The sequence below is a fragment of the Lottia gigantea genome (genome assembly GCF_000327385.1).
Source record: "Lottia gigantea unplaced genomic scaffold LOTGIsca_103, whole genome shotgun sequence".
NCBI lineage: Eukaryota > Metazoa > Mollusca > Gastropoda > Lottiidae > Lottia > Lottia gigantea.
The window spans coordinates 335,648-357,453 of record NW_008706824.1 but is presented as its reverse complement, the minus strand read 5'-3'; the positions used below and the strand labels follow the sequence as shown (position 1 = coordinate 357,453).

The window sequence follows — 21,806 nt, the reverse complement described above, 5'->3', positions numbered from 1 at the left end:
AATCAACTTTAATTCCTCACGGGCCAGTAACCTTAATACAGAGGGCTTTGTTCTGTGGGTAAAACCACAAGAACGCGTCATAATGGTAATAGGTCTTTTGTCGGTAAAAGATTTTGTTGAATTGTCAAAGATTGCATTTTAATTCTCGAGAAAGATAAATATAGCTCAGCTCCAGTAGATTACAAAACCACATAGTCATTGTTTCCGAGATATTTGTTTATTTTTCTTTACCCTCTCATTACTTACTGCCCATTATGATTGATATAAACTGGCTTGGAGTGGTTTGTAATATATACACGTAATATATATTTCTAATAATGAGATTAATAATGGCCTTGTAGATATAACTATATGTTGTTCCTTTGGGGTAAAATAATATTTATTCTTTGTGATGGATAATTTGATAATTAATTTTTTTCCCTCAAATATGTAGTACATTACATTTTAATGAATTTTATGTCTTAAATTTTTTCTTATATTATTACTAATGAATGATAAGGTCTTCATCAGATGCTAGGAACGTTGCAGACTGTCATTAGGCGTAAAGAGCAATGGCGGCGAAAAATAAACCTATTTCATTTTCTGCTATCTGCTTCTTTACCAGTGTTTAAAGCCACCTGCTTCTATTTTGCCTTCCCTTTTGTCTCCTTATATTGCAACGTCAGTCTTCTTCAATCACTGATTTATCTTTGTAGAATTTAAATTCCGTATGAAAAATAATATCTTGGAAAGCCATTCTTGGGTGTTGTTATCCCAAACTGAATATTGTTCCTAACTTACGTTAAATTCTGAAAAGTTATTTTGCCTGATTGATTACGAATGTTATGATATTGATGTTGTAACCAATTTAACACCTACTTAATGTTATTTACCTGATAATGTACTTAATATATTTTGAAATCAATTTATTGTTGGATTATATTGTATAAATTAAATTATATTTGTTCAAAATATTGGTCATTGACTCAAATGTAATTTCAGAACACTTATCTTATTTCAGCAACCTCACCGCAATCTAAAGTCTAACATTGAAATAAAATGGAATATAGAAATTTAGCAATGACGCTACACAAGCCTACCCTTTTTTAGAATACAAATTCTGGAATGTGCAGCACACAGGGCCGTGTGTCAACTAAACAACTAAACGCTGTCATCAATGTCAACCTCCATATCAATAACAGAGGTAGGGATGGAAACAGTGTCGTTGTCTAAACGCTTTATCAATACAACAAAAGAAATTTACGTGATGACGAGAAAATATATTGAGTTATTGGTAACAAAATTAACTTCTATTCACATCATTTATATTTCCACCAAACCTAGAAACACTTAGACAGCTTGTTCACTCCACATGTTTCCCAATTCACATACAAAGGCTAGACTTTTAATCCCTTTAATACCGAATATAAAATATATAAATTTAGTGCATGTACTAATGAAAGAACCCTGCTAAAAATGCCATAACCACACACCCGATCGCAGCATTCACGTTCATAAAGGCCATCCATTTAGGCTGTTCATATAAAAACTCCCTGATTTGTTTGAGAGTAATGTCCGGGGTATCACTGGACTGAGACGTTGGCATCCCACAAATAAAATTCACCATCCTTTTACATCTTCCTGGTACATCTTCTGACACTTCATCTTCCTGTCTATCTATAATAGAGGATCATTATTCCTTTAATTCTTGTGTCAATCTCTTACTAGAAAATAAATATCGGAAGGGTAAATGTTTTTGAATCTTTCTACCTCCAGAAACCCAAAAGACCAGCAACCTAAATAACCTAAAAAAAACAGCAACCCCGAAGATCAGTACCCCCAAATACAACCCCAAAGATCAGCAACTCCAACCCTCCCAATCGGCGTTTAATTCAATATCCAATGGTACATGTTATTTTATTGACATATACTGTTAAAATTGCTCGAATGTTAAGATGGATTACTTCCCTTGACATGGGAAAATTGTAAGATATAGGAGAATAACTAAAAAATATTTCTGACAAATTCATATATTTGCTCCAAGCCGGGAAATCGAATGATAAAAAGGTATGAATTTTACATTTCTTACAATATTTTGAAATAATCATCGAGACCAATCGCATTCTGATGGTGAATTTTATTTATTTAATGATACGGAGCCCGGCTTCCGCCAGAAGCTGATATCTCTACTGAGCTCACCTTTTGTATCACCGTTAGAACATGTATTCATACTCTCCTCTTCTAGTTTATTTTCATCTACCGGAAGTTTATCAATCCGCGTCCAGTAAGTAACACCTCTTAACTGCAAATAAAATTAAACAAACAAAATCTGAATTTAAAATAATTCAGTATTCAATTCATTTGATTGGTTAAATCACCAAAATCAATTTCAAGCTTGCTGTATTTATTAAAATCTGGGGACTATATCACAAAAATCCTAAATTTAGTGTACTAGTCATCTGATTGGCCGATCACTACATGTAAGATCGATTTTCAATTTCGGAGCTAGTTTTATAAACCAAAGTGTTCTATTAGTATTTGATTAGACTTTATGAAACCGTCCTTTTGAGCACCTACCTGTTTTTCTGACGGTGGTTTATCAAGAAAACTAAAGATAACAATACTGATAGTGGTGATAAATAAGATTAGGGACCCGAAGTAAGTATAGTGTACGTTGAGTAGAACTGATGGTCGAGTTTCCTCTTCACCACAATCTGGTGCCGGGTAAGAGAAATCTACAGCCATTCTTATAATTCCACAGATATGCCCTACTGCTATTCCCCAAAACGCTCCCTGAATTAAAAAAATACAAAGTCACAATACCATATCAGACGGGAAACAACCAAAACGAATATATCAAAATTGGACAGATATGAGTAAAAGGCTGTCTTGAGTTTATCCATGATCAGATTTTGGATGGGCTGGAGCAGATACGCTTAAAGCGTTAGTGGTCGTGGGGTTTAATCTCAGTCGACGTAAGAAAGTCTTGTGAATTGTGGGAGATAATCTAGGAGAGATCAAAACCAAGAGGTTTGTAAAATTGGTTGTTTAAACCTAAAGGCATTTTTATGTCTCTTAAAGTTAACAAAACACCAATCCCCATTGTGAATTCAAGACAAAAACCATCAAAATTGGACAGGTGTTAATATAGAACTGCCTTGAGCTGATCCAGATCCCAATGTGAGAACGATTTGTAAGTCATCTTTCAGGTGTATAGATAATTCAAGAAATATCAATGTCAAGGTACTTAAGTTAACTGAAGTTGTTATCCTAGTAAAATCGTTTGCATTTTTCAAAGAGCCTAAACGCATTTTTCATGCCTCTTTAAGTAAACTCCTTAATCACCAAAATAATTTTTTCTTCTTTGCTCCCTAACACTCTAACTGTAGGTTGTCTTGCAGTTTCTTAAACCATCCACCCCAACTGATTGGTAAGCGGATTGCAAAACATCCAAGTACTCAATACAAACATAAATTACGTACGTTTTCATTCATGCGTTTCCAGAATACAGCCATCAAAAAGAGTGCAGTAACTGGAGTACCGAGATATCCCTGTACGGCTTGTATATAGTTAAATAGTTGACCACCCTGGGAAGATTTTACTAGCGGTATCCATAATATACTGACTCCACATAAAAACACTACACATAACCTTAAATATAGAAAGAAGTAGCATTCCTTTATTATAAAAGACTAATCAAACCAGAAAAAGGTACTCGTGTGCCACAGATCTTAACTCTAATTGAGGATTAATTTCATTCTGTCACCCAAAGTAGGTCATTAACCAGGTTGGACGTCCCTGCCAACGCCGTTTTCTTTCAGTTGAGTCAAAAATAACTATAGGGTTCTTTCAGTAGTAAATAAAAAAGTAGGTCAGAATGCCATGCTGCTACAATGACTAGTTTTCTTTCAGGAGCCAATAAAAAGGTCATTGATCAGAATGCACGTACTAGTCTACAATAAGTATGTGTCCCATGAGTCAGTAAAGAAAATATGTCATTGATCATAATGCACGTACGTACGAGTCAACAATATTTAGTATATTTCACGGGATCAATACAAAGTAGGTCATTGATCAGAATGCACAATAATAATTAAGTATCGTTTAGAAGTATAAAAAGTAGGTTATTGATCAGAATGCACGTACGAGTCAGCACTAACTAGTTTTCCTTCAGGATTCAATAAAAAAAAAATAGGCCATTGATCAGAATGCACGTACCTGCCTACAATAAGTAATTCTCGCTCCAGGGCACCTGGTCTGATTCTCCTCCACAGATCCATAGTAAACAGGGTACTAGCACTGTTAAATATTGAGGTTAGAGAGCTCATAATAGCTGACAGCATTACAGCCATTAATAACCCCCGTAATCCTGAAAATATTCAACGAATACACTGATATAGTCAAGTGTGGTCAACAAGAGAAGTGAGTTACTTAATATTGTCCTTCAATGGACGAGGTATGGTGTATTGTGTTGGATTGTCTATAGAAAAATAAGTAGCTTATATATGAGGTTCGAACCACCACGCTCCAGTATGTGCCAATGTAAGAATAAAATAATGTGTACACTATAAGAAAGTAACTCACCAACTGGCAGGAGTTCTAGGACTAATTTAGGGTAAGCGATATTGGAACAACCTACAGAATTCTCACAATATTTCTCACATTCCACAGGGTCCACACAAGCAATAGCATCTACAAAATAAATTAGGCAATAGCATCTACACAATACAAATTAGGCAATAGCATATACAAAATACACATTAGGCAATAGCATCTACCAAATACAAATTAGGCAATACATCTACCAAATACAAATTAGACAATATCATCTACCAAATACAAATTAGGCAATATCATCTACCAAATACAAATTAGGCAATATCATCTACCAAATACAAATTAGGCAATATCATCTACCAAATACAAATTAGGCAATATCATCTACCAAATACAATTTAGGCAATATCATCTACCAAATACAAATTAGGCAATATCATCTACCAAATACAAATTATGCAATAGCATCTACCAAATACAAATTAGGCAATAACATCTACCAAATACAAATTATGCAATAGCATCTACCAAATACAAATTAGGCAATAGCATCTACCAAATACAAATTAGGCAATAGCATCTACAAATTTCAAAATCAATAACAAGCAATTGTATCCGAAAGAAATTGAAAAGTAAAATAACTGTATAGTCAGCATCTTTGGTACAACTGCTCCCAGTTATCCCACTCAGATCGATCGAGAAACAAATCAATACTGCTAGTTGTTATTGTGTTTTGAATTCAGCATTATTTACCTGCATATAAAGCTCTACTGATCATACCGGGAAAGATCATCAAAAACAGTGGTAATAATTTCAGATAGCCAGCTACTATAGATCCAGCTTTAGCATGACTTAAATTCTTCGCTGCTAGTGTTCTCTGTACTATAACCTTAAATAATAACGAAGATTTTGGGGGTTTTACTCATTATTCGGTTAATGCAATGATTTGTGATTTGTTTACTATCATCCCCCAACAACGATACGCTTCTCCCCATACACCCCTTCGACATGTGTCACTAACTGAGGAAAACCGATTTGAAGAAATACCAAAGAATTATATAGATATAAGTCAGGATTAAACCTCGAACTACCATTGAACATCAAACATGAACTCAACCCAGACAGAATCGTAAGTTCAAGGGTCATAATAGTTTTAGTAATTCACGTTCAGGTTACCGATTTTCATTAACTTTCTATATGATTAGAGCTCATATACGGCTGTCGATGCGTGTTTAAAATTCTCGTTTTGGAAATGGTGGTTTCTTAAATTGAACCTCAGGCATTTGAGCAAAGTATGTCACCGAACAGAGCGAGAACTGCACAAATGTCTGAATATTTTACCTGGTCGCAGCACCAATACCATAAACACCCAAGGCTGCTCTGGATTAACAAGCCAGGCCATGGATTGTCCGAGTTGACTGGATCACGGAATATATGGAACGCATCAGATCTGGGCGCTCCACATGTGGTGTTGTTTGCTCTAACTGATGGTACAGCTTCCATGTACTTATACTGGAGACCATTTAAACCTCCAATTTTATCAAAACCTACAAATGAAATGAAAATGAAATGGGGGTTTTAAGTCTAAGTATCCCGTTCATGCTTATGAGACCAAGAAGAGAGCATTGAGGGAAAATCGGCAAGGACAGCAAGCGATACAGCAGCCATCTTAGCGAATATTACTCATCGGATGGTACATCGTACATCGTAGGGTTCATAATGCGAGGTACGGGCTACAAAGTACAAAACTCGCCTCGATTTATACTTACCAATAATACAGAGAATGATAGCACCTATAGTCATGACGACAGTTTGTAATGTATCGGTGTAAATCACAGCCGCTAAACCTCCTGAAAATATAATTATATATATATATTTGAAAAAATGAATTCCTACTATTCTTATGTACAATGAGTTTTAGCCATGTGGTATCTTCAGGGAACGACGAAAGGTCTAGCCCAGTGGCAGAATGGAATCTGGTGTATGATTTCCATCCATTTATCCATTTGTATCAAGGAATAACTGGTATAAAGGATCCTTTGTGAACCTAAGTTGCTATAGTAGGTTTTATCTTTTGTTTTTCAAATAGTTATGAAAAAAATGTATTTTTTTTAGTTTTATGACATATATCTTTAGTCTTTGATATTTGACAATGGAAACGTGACTCTATTTCAGTTATTTATTATCATATTGAATCGGAAAGTCCGATAGAGAATATGTAGTCTTCGGGGTTATAAACAACTCTGTTTTATGTTTGACTATCAATATTTTTAGTTTAGATCATTGATTGTTAAGCACCAGTTTTCATTTAGTCAATATTCTCACAGAGAATGATCAATTATTTGATATTATATTAAATAATACCATAGAAAGGACACAAATGAACTAAGAAACAGTAGAGGCGAATATGACTATATGGTATATTTTAATGTCATGGAACGTCTTATGCAAACACTAAGACAACTGACGTTGTTATTGTTACTGCTGTTGTAGTTGATGTCGCTGTTGTAGTTGTCGCTTTTTTCTGTTGCGATTGCTGTTGTTTTATGAAACGTTTAATCTGCATTTGCTGCTGGCGTTGTAGTTGCTATTGTTGCTGTTGGTACAGTTGCTGCTATAGTTGATGCTGATGTTGTTGCAGTTGTTGGCGTTCTTGTTTTTGTTGCCGTTGTTGTAGTTGAAATTATTGCTGATGTTTCTGCTGTTGTTGTTTTTGTATTTGTTATTGCTGGTGTTGATGTAGTTGTTGCTGTTGTTATTTAAAGTTCTTTTTATTGCAAGATTTCACAACGATACGAAGGATGTATTGCCATTATTTCAATTTTTGTAATGAAATCTTTAATACTAAAAGTTATTATTAGAGTATAAGGATACTTTCAAGGTTGTATTGGTTCACTCCTCTTGAGTAAAAATAAAATGAATATAATAATACTAACCCAATATGGTGTAAACACCAGTTATCAATAATAATCCAACCACTGATAAATACATGTTCCAATCTAAAGCTAATTTTATAAACAGAGCTCCGGCGTATATACTCACCTGTCAAAAACAAATCAAAATATTTTAAGATAACCATTGATTATCCCTATTGTCCTGCTGTAAAACAAGATATATTTACAGAATACAGAACACAAGAAGTCGTCCCCATTCAATTTTACAGCAGATTCCACAGTACTACCTCTCAACAATGTTATCGGGCCTTGAATTGAAAAAATCAAATTTAAGTATGAAAAAGAAAGAAAAAACTTTTCTTTTACAAGGATAACGAGGTTTACAATTAAGGATCCTTTCTACCAACCCGATTACCCGTACCCTTTTTCAGCTTGTTCGATTGGAAATATGAGTGAAGATGACTTCTTCAAAGTGATCGGAATTTCACACACAGTCGACGCCGATCGAGATAACCGACTGTATTTTTTTAAGATCTCAATTTCAATTATGTATTATTTATATTAAAGATTAATTTATGCATATCAAGGCTTTATATAAGAAGTTCGATTAAGGCATTAGCTCTTTTTATTTCTGTGCAGAACGCCTTGAATCATTTCGTTTACATATATATTTCTGAGAGAAAGGGTGCAAATTGTAAAGAGCTATGGACAATTATTGATGTAAAATGTCCAAGGACATTTTTTACTTCTTTTATGAAGAGTCAACAACAATATAAAAACTTTCAACTCAAATCAATCAACAATAATCATTTAAAATTGTTTAGCCAGAGCAGCGGCGGAAATTCGTCTTTTTCAGATTCCCAACAATAACATGAGGCCACTTCGATTTTTCCTTTTCTCTTTATTGAACGGATGTTAACATATTGATGATTGAGGTGTTCGACCAACGCCGTGATCGTTAATGTATTAAAACCAAAGTTTTGTAAGAAAATGCTCAGAAACATTACGTTTTGGTATTTACCACTCATCGCAATTTCTAACCGCAGACAAGACTCTTTATTAAAGCGCACAATTGAGGGAGATAAGAGTGATGATCAAGCGAGATATAGTTGGAAGGGGTATATATACCCCATTTTACTGATAACTCTACTAACAAAATTGTAAATTGTAAGGAAATGGTCCCTAAAAGTATTAAATGTGTGAGAAGACTTTTTCAAGAAAACTTTGAAATCGTGTCCCGTTCTGTTGGTATCCGTTACAGCACTCATTCTTGTTGATGTTGTCAACTATCGCATAATTGTGAATCCATTTGATGTATTGTGTCACTTGTTAAGATAGTTATAAGTTAGTTTGGAAAGGAGAGGTAGATGTCGATTAGGATGGGTTGATGTTGGTTCGACGAGGTTTTATATTACCTATGGTTATGTGGGTTTATATATATATACTATTATATAGAGTATATTGCAATCTGGATAGATATAGATAAGCATGTGCTTGATTTGGTATACATTGGTTTATAGTGGTATATGATTGATTGGTATTATGTCAACTGATATTGACACTGTATATGTCGACTTTCTTATCATTACTGAAAAACATACTTACTGCTAATTTGGTGACGATATACAACACTAGTGACAGACAACTGAGATAAATTCTAATTTTTTTCCCACCAAATCTTTTCTCCATGTATTCTGGCATGGTGTAAACCTAAAAAAATATTAGCTTTAAAAACATAGACTGCTTAAATGTGTTGCAGTGAAACACTCTGAATCGGCAGCCCAACGATTTTATGATCTTTGGTCAAATGTCACTCGTCATTACATGTCAAACAAAGGAGATGGGTTTTCAGTTGGATAAGTGATTAATCGATACTGGATTGTGGTTTAGAAGAGTGCCGGTTTATTGATTATTCTCTTAGTTTAAACAATATTTTTATTTCTATATAAAATGAAATTTTTACAGAAAATAAGTAAGGTTTCGGAAACAAGCCGCTAATCCGGCACCTAAATCACTATTATTCTCTTCTACAATACTGCTGGTTTCTAGGGGGTATCGGTTTATAGGGTGTGGTTTCTTTCATTATTTAAAATGGTAAAAAATGAAAGTAGAAACGCCACTGTTCTTTATAAATTTTATTAGCTGCTTCCAATGTATTTCTGTTACGTTGTTTTGGGTATCGGGTTTCGTTTTGCAGTTCGGACCTCTGGTAATTGGTAATTTTTTATTATTTCAGGTTTCATTAACATCTCTTCTATCTTTTACAACATTCTTTGGAAATTTGTCTTTTGAAAATTATATCTCCGTCATTTTCACAAGCAACCATGAAGTTCATTTTCAAAAAGTATAGTCTGTATCATTACGATGTGTTATACAATGTACACAACGGTTCTTCATTGTTCCTAGAAATATAGTCTGGAAGACAGCGACGATTGTCACTTTTATCAATATAGCTAATTATAATGTAAATAAAACTTCTTATTGTTTAATATTCTATTATAAATTATAAATAACTTACTCCTGCTGAGATATAGACTGGTAGAAAAATCCAACCGAGACAAATAACCAACGGCATCGACTGAAATAACAATTAGTATAATAAAATTCCCCTTCCTTTAAAGGGAAACGTTATTGATATAAATTTTAAAAATTAAAACACCATTGGGAATAAGATGTACTAAGTGACAACAATGTATTATAATGACATTCTGTTATTGTAAATGACGTTTCAATAAAATGATAGTGTCAATAAATCACATAGTCAATATAGTTGTCATTTGTTGGACGGCATAAAATAAAATAAAAAGGACATAAGGTTCCGGGTTACAGGCCGCACACTTTAGTGGTGGGAACAACAGGCATGCGAATTAACTGATGAAAGTTCTTCCTTCTCACCGGTCAGAGAAGTTTACTACTGCGGACCCCTAATCCCTGTGGTTCTGGTCTGATTGGCCCTTTCCTAAAATCAGGCCCTTTGATTCTAGTGATCCCGGGAAGCTTGGACCTGTAGTTCTGCTTCTAGAATGCTATAGCAATAATCAATACTGTTAACAGTCTTACCATCCATTCGTACATGACCATAGCTATACCAGAAGCTGCACCTGTTCCCGCTAAACCTACAAAATGTTCGCTGCCGATATTACTGGAGAATAGCGAGGCACCAACCTGGAATATATACAAATTACAGTTTGAATGACTGATAACGAGGCTTCTGACCATATATACATATTCATTTCATCTCTTCCGTGATAAAAACTCAAAAACCTGATTGGGCTGAAAGAGACACTACGTGGAAAGTATTAGACTTTTGACTGAACTGGTTGTCAAATGAAAGATATTATGTTTAATATCATTAATATGATTGCTATCATTATTATTACTACTACAAAATGACTATGTTATAAGGAATGTCAAACGTTTAGATATTGTAAACCTGATATTATCACCTGAAGATGACAATGTAGAAACGTAGTGTGTATTAAAACTAAGGAGTAGGTTATCATAAAATTGTGTTCCATTATTTAATGTGATCTCTACCCCTACTTGTCGCTAAAGGATTAGATATTATAAATTCTTGACAAGACATGTAAATAATTGTAAAGCACTCGAGACACATGTTAGTGATCTCATGTGTATTTGTTAACCCATTTAGAACTAGTAACCAATTGTTTTTGATTATTGTTAGTCTGTACGCTTTATATACTCCATCAATAATTCACCTTGATGCCCTCTTTATTAAACTTGAATAGAACAAGTCGTATGTGTCTTTCTCATTCCAAATCATTCTCTGGTGCAGATCAAAGGATTGTCATATCAAAACATGGTGTTGTTCAGATGAGACAAATGTCAAAGTTAGTCTTTCGCGTCTTTCCAGTGTCATCGAGCCTGCTGTTCTGTCCATAATAAGTATGTATAACTAATTTGACGATTTCGTTGGTTCAATCATTTTGGACGCACAGTTTTTAAACCTGTGAGCATCCTGGTGTTCAACACCTTGGACTCTTAGATATTAACTTTGTCATGTTTTAATGACATTATAACAATTATGTTTCTTGAAAATTTTGTAAATGAAAATTTCATTTCAGTGTGTGTATCAACTATTGCCAACCTAGGATACTAATAGCTCCTCAGACAAGCAGCGGTATGCAAAACTTCCTGCCGAACACTTATTTTTTTGATATTTCTTGACATAAAAGATGAATTTTATTTTGTAGATATTCTGTGCTTCCCTCAGAAAATAGGGCTCTTACAACTCCTGGTTTCTCTTACGGGTACCAGGTAGTTCAATGAAAGAGGAGAAATAAAGTATTTACTTTCGGCATTATTTTGTTTGACAAGGAATTTTAGGTCTAAATATTATGATCAGGCCTTAGATACTTTTTGAAGAATCCTGAAATGAAATGTGTTACCGTTTTATTTTCTGGGCCAGCGTTATATGCAAATATCCATATGTATTTCAAGGTTTTATTGTCAGCGAGAGCATTGGGTCGGTTTGACAGACATGAAAGTTAAGATGAGAGAGGTTGATAAACACAATGCACATAAGAAGTTGAATAAATATTCCTTTTAAATATGAAACTTCAAAGGTTGGTTGTGTCAGCGAATCTGATAAATTGCATTCATCAATATCTACAATTTTGTCTTTGACTTCCTTCAGCAAACTATAAAGTTCGTGCTAGTAACAACAAACGCCAATTTTATTCCATTTTTGATTGACATTCGAATCAAATGAAGAAATTTTGTAGATTTCCCATAATACTGATAGAATGGATTTGCACCATTCCAACGTTCAATCAGACGTATGTTTTTGGTTCAACTAAACGTTAGCAGTGGCGTTTCCAGGAAAAATTAGTTCAGAGGTCCGAGCAGGGGCCACAAAGTTGTCCAAGGGTGTGGGGAGATGGGGAGTACAGGTACGTGCTATTCTTTCACATTGTAAATTGATCACTTCATGACGTCACTCTCGCAAAGGGCCTTAAAAGATATAAGCTGCTTTCGCGATAGCTACGTCAAAAAACAATACATTTTGGTGTAATTGCACGAAACCATTTATTTTTGATTCGATTGTTGCAAATCGGTATCAGGGTCTCATAGAAATTTTTGGAAATCTATAAAATCAGTTAAAAATATATGGCTTTTCAAGTTAACAAATTTGCGACAAATGTCCGTCCGGTATCAGATTACATACTGAATTTTGTGGTTGAAAAAGAAGTTCCGAAGTTGGAACGAAGGGGCTAATAATAACGAAAAAGTAAGAGTTCTACGAAGTCTACGGGTTTTTTTATGTAACACGATCCTCGGCTACATCAGTTAGTTATGGATTGGAAACTTTCTTCACATTTTGGACACTATCTGCATCATAATAGCATGTCAACCCTGTCAATGTCATGATGTTAATAAAACGAATAATTCATAAAGCCCGGACATTCAATAATCAAGGTCTAGTGGCTGATTTCCTCATTTTTTTACAAACGTTGCATAATCAAAACGAGCCAACCCTGAAAAGGTGATGATGTTATCGGATGTATATAAATGAATCGCAGAAGGGTCTAGTACCATGTATTGTCAGTGTGGGCTAGGCGTGAATGTCTGTTTCTTCGATTCAACACACTGAACAATACATTAAGATTAGGTTTTCCTACTAGTGCAGATAGTAAACAGGAAGCGATACGGGTTGATGGAATTAAGTGAAATATATTACCCTGGTTTCCAATAATGCCTTTTAAGTGTGATATTCGATCTTCAGATATAAAGTTTATATATAATGTAAAAGTACAAATTTTTCCTTGTTATCTTCCATTTTTCTTAAGGAATATAAAAATTAATTTTGACTTCAGTGTACATTTAATTTTTAATTTTTATTGTCTATAGTATATGCATGATTTAGGGGTAAATGGACGCTACTTACCATTGAAAAGCTTTTATGAAAAAAACTATTTCTTAATTCTTACTAGCAATAATATATCAATGGTTTAGGTGTAAGGACGCTACTAACTATTGACATTTTTTTCGTTCCAATGTGCAATTTAAAGGTACATTTACCCCTAATTTTAAATATAAGTTATGTACAACTTCTTCCAAATTCAATTTGTACGTCATTTTGTTCAATCAATATTTATGCAGTCAATAATATACCAAGGGTTATGGATTATACATGTGTATATGTAGTAAGGGCACTACTATTGAATTGTATTTAAGTACGTGTTCTCCACTGACAAAATTATATCAATAATACATATTCTTGGTCGATATTCCTCTTTATAAAATACAGGTTCATTCCGTATCTAAAATAGATGCGCTTCCAGCTTCAAGCACTTGTCTTTGACGTATGAGTAAATAATTTCTACTTTTTGCTTTAATATGTCGATTGTAATTTCTTTAATACCCTTCATACGACAAGGTTACGTAATTAAAACCCGGAATGTTAAAAGGTAAGCAAAAATTGTTTTTAATTGTTTTGTCCAATAAATGTATTAATCGACAAAATTGAAAATTCAATATTTAAATTATCAAGAATGGTACAAAAAGAAAACACAATATATGCTTATAAATTATGAATTACTTTTGGGATACGCTTGGCTTGGCAAGGAAGTATTTGTGGTCTAGAACATGAGTGCTATTGAATTAATTTTGGTAATGGTTTTTTAGTAAACCACTTTTTTACTTATAGTCAACAATATTTAATATTTTATGTCTTACATGGCAACGGTGGCAAACGGTAACTACCTTTATCATAGACATCAAATAAACGATATATTTAGCAGATATCATATTCATATTCTAAATCTTTTATACAAAATTCATTTTTGTCAAATTCGGCATGAGGTGTTCCCATTTTAGACAGCTTTATAAGACATGAATTATGAATCTTATCCCCGATTTGGCCAATTATACATTGATTTGTTTTAACTCTTCATATTGACTGACATATCTCATTAATGATTTTTTAAAAGGAAAAGATCAATTCTGTGATTTTTAGTTCTAATTATATTAAAACCTATTCCAGACTGAAATTCACTATTCACTTATTCCTGCAAGAATTTTGACAGTTAGTGACGTCACCAAAACTGGTAACTATAGAGATATCGCACTATTTTGAATAAAATAATATTTGATTAGGTCTACTATTTCAAATCACTGTTGGATTCTTAAAAATGGGCTTATTGTCTTAAAGTTTATTGTTGATTTTTCCAAAGCTTTCGATTGAATGCAAGATAAACGTATGGTATAAATAATTAACAGAAGGAATAATAGAAAGAACACAATATTTCGCATTGTTATCTCATAATGTTGTATGAATTGAATATATTATCATTCCAGCATTGAACTTACACACATTGAATATATTTTTTCTCGTGTATACAGACGTTATGACGTTTTATTTGCTGAAAGTATATCTAGTCTTCAAGAATTATTAAAGTAATTTAGTTTCTGTGCTAGTGAGCCAGACTGTTTTGTAATTTTGTTGTAGTGTAATTGTATTGCATTTTGTAATTACTGCTTTAGAGTTGAACTCGAAACTGTATTGTTGTCTTTATTTTTCATATTTTTGTCAGAGTACCTTGCAAAAACTGCAATACTTAGAAAATTTTTGGCATTGGGTCAGACATTCCAGACCGCAGACTTCCAACCGGAAGCGGTTAAGCGAAAAAGTTTCAGAAAATCCCGATTCGAAAATTGTGTCAAATACTTTTTGTATTGAATTTTGGTCAAAATTCTAACTTCTTTCATTTTTATCCAGTTTTCACGAATCTTGGTAGACGTTTTCATGATAAGATATGGCACAGGTCATAAAGTCAAATGGTGTTAACTTCACACCCTTGTCGGTCCTAGTGGAATAATAACCTAAAACCCACTGTCTAAAATAGCCCAATAAAGATATTTTTACAGTTGGGAACGTTTCCAAACAGTCTATTTCCATTCGTGTTTTGCGAAATATAAATGCAGAGGACGCAAAATAGCCCGGAAGCTGACATCTGTGGCGAACAGGTCTAATTGTATATTGTATTGTATTGTATATTGCATTGTATTGTATTGTATTGTATTGTATTGTATTGTATTGTATTGTATTGTATTGTATTGTATTGAATTTATATTATGGGTGTCACTCAAACATTACTCTCTAGGGAACTTAAAATAATAAGTAATTGTCTACTAAAATATAAATGTATTTAGGATAAGCTGAGCCTTTCGCAAAAATCAATTTTTAGACATAAACGATATGAAATATCAAATTATCTCCGGTCTAATTAGTTTAATTTTTACAGTTTGCAACAAGTAAGTATGCTGTAGAATATATAAGCGTGATTTACATTCCATGGGAACTATAAATATAGTATTACCTGAATATAAACAATAGTTCGATCAACGATTGGATATTCATTTTCAGTCTATTGGCTATAAAGTCTCCGGTATTGATTGAGAATGAGTATAAAAGTAGATGTTTAATAAGACACGCTTGGAATAAATGACTTTTGACGAAATTACTTCATGACAATTGACATTTAAACAAGAGTAATTCAGACGAAACGTTGAAGTAAAACTGCAGAATAGTTAGTGGTTTGTAAGGGGTAGGATATTTATTTAATTACTTAATCATTTAATTATTCATTTATTCATTTTATTCTAAACAATAAACAAAATGAAATTATAGATTTATGCTGATATTTTTCAGTGATGAATCTGAACTGTCATACGAAGGACAATATTCAACGGTATAGGTGATATTGCTTGTACGGAAATAAAATTGCCTATGAAAACTGCGAAAATTATCAAGTCGAGATATCTAGTCATTACGTGAATACCGAAAGCACAGACCGAGAATAATACACTGCTGTATCGGATAAATACAGGGGTTGAGAATATCAAAGCCACGATTCTATTGCACAGATATCGGATAAGCTGACAAACATGGCAAACAAAGTGAACAGATTTCTGGTGATTTTCTCCGTGTGGCTCCTTAACGTCACTAGAACAAACAGTCTATATCACTGTACAGAACCCCATCTTCTACAATCCACTGTACAAGGTGAAAAACTTGAAGGATTTTTGATTGAAATTATTTCATCCACTACATTAATGAACTGCGGTAAACAGTGTGGTTATCAAACTAATTGTGTCTCCTTCAATTTCAACTTAGAAACTGGAAACTGTGAACTAAACCGGAAGGTAACTTCAGTTATCGCCCCTTTAATAAGCTCTCCGGAATTTCTGTACGCTGAAAAATCTTCTTGGATAAATCTGATATCTGATCCTTGTCGAAATATGACTTGCTTGGAAAATGAGAAATGTTTTGTGGAAGGAGAAGGGTTGAGTGCGACGGCTGTTTGTATCATACATGACTGCAATGTTCCGCCGGATATGACGTATTCATCTAGTGTCGAATATTCGGGAACTGTAACCGGATATGACGCCATATATTCTTGTGGTGGACCTGGTGTCTTGAAAATGACTCCGAAATTTACATGCGCTAACAATGGCAGTTGGGTTGGTACTAGTCAGTGTAGAAAACTAAAATCTTGTTTCGATGTTCAGAGATGTGATGCTAATCTCACGGACGGAGAATACTGGATCTACCCGAGTTTCTATAATTACACTGAACGCGTAAAAGTTTATTGTAACGGTCTGCACGCCGAAAACCCAACAACATACGTTACGTTTGTTCACAAAAACTTTGTTAAAAGCACGGATTTTAGCACGGAAATCAATGGCACAAATTGTATGGTCAAACCCTCAACTGAATCTCGACTCGGAGGCGCTACATTCGACAAGGTAAAAATAATAATAAGTCAATATGAGGATTGTACGAGCGGACCGAACCTTCACGACAAATTTAGTTGGAATGCAGCAGTATGCCACAGTGTACGATTGTACCTCAAACAATCCTAGCTGCGATCATTTACAACGTGGGTTTATTCAGATAGATACTCGAGACACTGGATTCATGCTGGATAATTCCGCAGACTGGCTAACTTTCGGAGATAATGCAGAAATAAGGAACATTAGTAGAGTAAGCAATCGTATTATTAAAATAGAATGTTCCGGACTTTGCGGTGGATGCCATCCCAAAAGCCCTTTCTATTTTGTTCTGGATCCCAATTCTACTCTTAATGATAATAGTGCCAGTCAACCTATTTGTGTATAGAGTCTCTGACACCCAGACTACTCTTGTCTACGACGAGGATATAGTCTGGGATTTACAGTTGAATTCTGTGTTTCGAGTATATTAAGGGGAGATCAACATTAATTAAGCATATTCAATCTACAAGTTTCAAACGACTTGTTTACATCAGAAACGAAATTTAAAATACAGAACTCGTGGGGATTGATATTTCTTATCCACGGATGTTAAATTTACCGATTCATGGAATAAAGATTTAAAATTCGAAGACGTTTTCATTCACACTGACTTACTTTTAATAATGTTCCCCATCAACAAAGCGGATATGGATTTACAACCAATCAGATTCAATAGCCAGTGTATACTAGGTCAATTATGATTTTAGGCAACCGGTCCAGGCTGGAACAATGGCTTAACTCATTTTCTGGTGGTTTTATAGTATTGGCTCCTTACCGACTTGACGTCCAATAAATTATAAGTTTAGTGTTTAAAAATACATTTCGAAGTAGACGTAACATTTTGAACATTAAGTTAATAGTAATCAGCAAAATATCTTACAGTTGGCACCAGTCACAGTTTTCTGATTGCTTTACTGATTAACGTTACCTGCTACTAAATAGTTTTCTGTCTGTTTTGCTAATATGGGCTAATCAATGTCCATACGTCCAATAAACATGAAATAATAAGAAAGGATTATTAAGAAATGGAAAAACAACAAAAGTTGTTTTGCTAATATTATCTACTTACTGGAAACCATTTCATGTCTCGTCCTGCCAGAAAATAACTCTTCACGCTGCCCCGGTTCGGTCGACATAACGACTAAAATAATAGAAAATAGAAAGTTCTTGTATAGAGTATGTTGGATTAACACCAGAAAAATGTCATATGGTACTGTCATGTTTAAAATTGTGGTCTATGAAAAGAATGCCATAACATAAGACTAATATTTCAACTCGTTATCTTGTAATAGTGTCTATTTGCTAAAAAAAAAAGGTAATTTCTTGTGTTCTTCATATATTGGTAATATAATTAATAAACATTGTCCGTTCAAACGTTCAATCAGTAGTAGTAAGTCTATTTTTGGCATCTTCACAATGTCAAGCTATTACGATCTTCATCTTCACAATGTCAAGCTATTACGATCTTCGTCTTCACAATGTCAAGCTATTACAGACTTCGTCTTCAAAATGTAAATCTATTACAAACTTCATCTTCACAATGTCAAGCTATTAAGAACTTCATCTTCACAATGTCAAGCTATTACGACCTTGGTATTCACTATGTCAAGCTATTACGATCTTCATCTTCACGATGTCAAGCTATTACGAACTTCATCTTGACAATGTCAAGCTATTACGATCTTCATTTTCAAAATGTCAGGCTATTACGATCTTGATATTCACAAAGTCAAGCTATTACGATCTTCATCTTCAAAATGTCAAGCTATAACGATCTTGATATTCACTATGTCAAGCTATTATGATCTTCATCTTCACAATGCCAAGCTATTACGATCTTCATCTTCAAAATGTCAGGCTATTACGATCTTGATATTCACAATGTCAAGCTATTACGATCTTCGTCTTCACAATGTCAAGCTATTACGATCTTCATCTTCAAAATGTCAAGCTATTACGACCTTGGTATTCACTATGTCAAGCTATTACGATCTTCATCTTCACGATGTCAAGCTATTACGAACTTCATCTTCACAATGCCAAGCTATTACGATCTTCATCTTCAAAATGTCAGGCTATTGCACTTGATCTTGATATTCAGAATGTCAAACTATTACGATCTTCGTCTTCACAATGTCAAGCTATTGCGATCTTCATCTTCAAAATGTCAAGCTATTACATCTTGGTATTCACTATGTCAAGCTATTGCGATCTTGATATTCACAATGTCAAGCTATTACAAACTGCGTCTTTAAAATGTCAATCTTTTACAAACTTCATCTTCAAAATGTCAAGCTATTACGATCTTGGTATTCACTATGTCAAGCTATTACGATCTTCATCTTCACAATGCCAAGCTATTACAAACTTCGTCTTTAAAATGTCAATCTTTTACAAACTTCGTCTTCACAATGTCAAGCTATTACGATCTTCGTCTTCACAATGTCAAGCTATTACAAAATTCGTCTTCACAATGTCGAGCTATTACGATCTTCGTCTTGGACTATAATGGCAACCTTTCTTGTATCACAAAAGTTTATTGTACAACCAATCATATTCCAAATATTTGTGACATTTTTGGGTTGAAATTTCTTGGAGAGAAATGTGTTTCTTTTCAATTTAAACTTACAAAAGATTATATTTTCATCAACGCAAATACATTCTAAGACTATCAGTACTAGTTTGAGGCTGATATTCCAATTCTCTTACAAAATATCGACAAACTTTTTGATTTGCTCAGACAATAGGTATATGTATGAAGCTTGCAATAGCTTGATATTGTGAAGAAGATTTTACCACAAGTTTTATCGTTTTGTCAAGGTATTCAAGAAACATACAAAACGATCTATGGACATGGATGCAGACAATATATGTCCACACTGAGACAGCAAAAACACGTACCCATAATCCTACAGCCAGGACCATTATAAAATATATAACCACAACAGTGATATCACCCCAGTGATCTAGGCCGGGTGTCTTCTCCATTTTCTTATAATAATTGAGCTTTGATCCTGGGATCTGGTTTATATATCGAGTCAGTTTTCAGATTTTGCTGGTGCTCTATAATAATTCAGACACAGTTTAAATCCTGACACTTCGGTTTGAATTATTTGATTACTTATCCGGCGTCACATATGCTCTGTTTTAAATCCGAAACACTCTGGATTCACTACGGTTTAAATTAATTGGTTAGAATAGGTGCTCTTTTTTAAATGTAGAAGCTGGATTTTCTTATTATTTTAGGTTATTTTTCCGGCTTTACTCGAATACACTTGATTTTCACATATTTAATCACAGGGATACAGATAGGCGATGAATGGTTAGGAAAATCAGAATAGAGAACAGAAAATGTCAAATAGTTCTACAAGTTGAATTGTCTCACAATATTACAATATATCAATAAAAGGATATAGTCTAGATATCTGTATTATCCCTCCTATAAATATAATGTTTAAACTAGCACCTTTCTCTATTACTAATTACTCTGTGTTAATTAGAATAATTAAACAGTCTGTTATCAGATGACTTATCTCCCTTGAATTAAGTCTTATCTCGTGGCCAAGTGTCTTGTTACGGGCGTTCACATGAAATGATGATCATGGATTCGAATCGAAACTGTCAAAATTGCTTTGTTATAAGCGTTCATATGAAATGTTGATCACAAAAAGAAAGCCGATATGCATCAAAGCAAAACTGCTGAAATTTCATTGAGTGAAATATTGGTTACAATTGGATACCAACCAAGACATATATTTAGATCCGTAATCTGGTTTTATTACCTCCCTGTTATATCAACCCTGGTAGGCTATTCCCTTGGTAGAATTTTATACCACTTTTAGAGAGTAAACTCCGATAAATCTGTAATAAATTGGCTGACAGAGAGATATGGTGGGTGAATAGGTAGATGATGTGTTACATTTGAACTAGACTTTCTGAATCCAAATACACTTGTCAAAAAACATCAGCGCTTTATATGCCACACCACACCATAATCATTGTGAACTGATAAACTGAGCGAACAGAGGTACTATTTCAGCTAAATTCGATACACTTTCCCCAGTACTCAATTACAATAAAAACACAGCTAGGTGTAACGTTCAATTTTTTTCCTATCTAGATGTCCACTTGTCTTTTACTTCATAATCACACAAATTTTGCGGTGAAGTTTTCAACGAAACTCTGAACATGTCCACTTCTATTCAAATACAAACCCGTTTTGCATCCCGAGCAGGCACAGATTTACTCCCAACTCAAACGCATCATTGACGCAAGATCGTATTCCACACAAATATACACTGACTGGATACAACAGTCCACTGTGTCCACTTTGGATCGAAATTCAGTTTAAAACCAAACTCATACAGGTATTTCAGTCCATATAAAATGCACAAAGCGGTTAAACACGACAAGTCTTACCTCATTTCGACAGGGATCTCAATGTAAACAGATGTTTGTTTGTTTGTGTGTATGTATATATATTTAGATTGTTATCTTGGTATATAACTGTAAATAAAGCCTAGTAAATCTTAACAAGATAAGCTATTTAACACCTTACTGTCAAATTAATTCAGTGAC

General features: G+C 33.9%; 1 protein-coding gene across 1 annotated transcript; it reads right to left on the bottom strand.

The window, feature by feature from the left end:
- Positions 1–1,432: 1,432 nt before the first annotated feature.
- Positions 1,433–20,216, bottom strand: LOTGIDRAFT_170743 (hypothetical protein; the record flags this gene model as incomplete). The annotated part of the gene is made up of 16 exons (XM_009046582.1): positions 1,433–1,565; positions 1,944–1,947; positions 2,179–2,281; positions 2,557–2,772; positions 3,462–3,630; positions 4,198–4,348; positions 4,564–4,671; positions 5,290–5,425; positions 5,878–6,083; positions 6,306–6,386; positions 7,473–7,578; positions 9,036–9,140; positions 9,949–10,008; positions 10,491–10,595; positions 18,298–18,369; positions 20,130–20,216. The coding sequence occupies 16 exons, from the start codon at positions 20,214–20,216 to the stop codon at positions 1,433–1,435; spliced, it is 1,842 nt and encodes a 613-aa protein (XP_009044830.1).
- Positions 20,217–21,806: the final 1,590 nt, after the last annotated feature.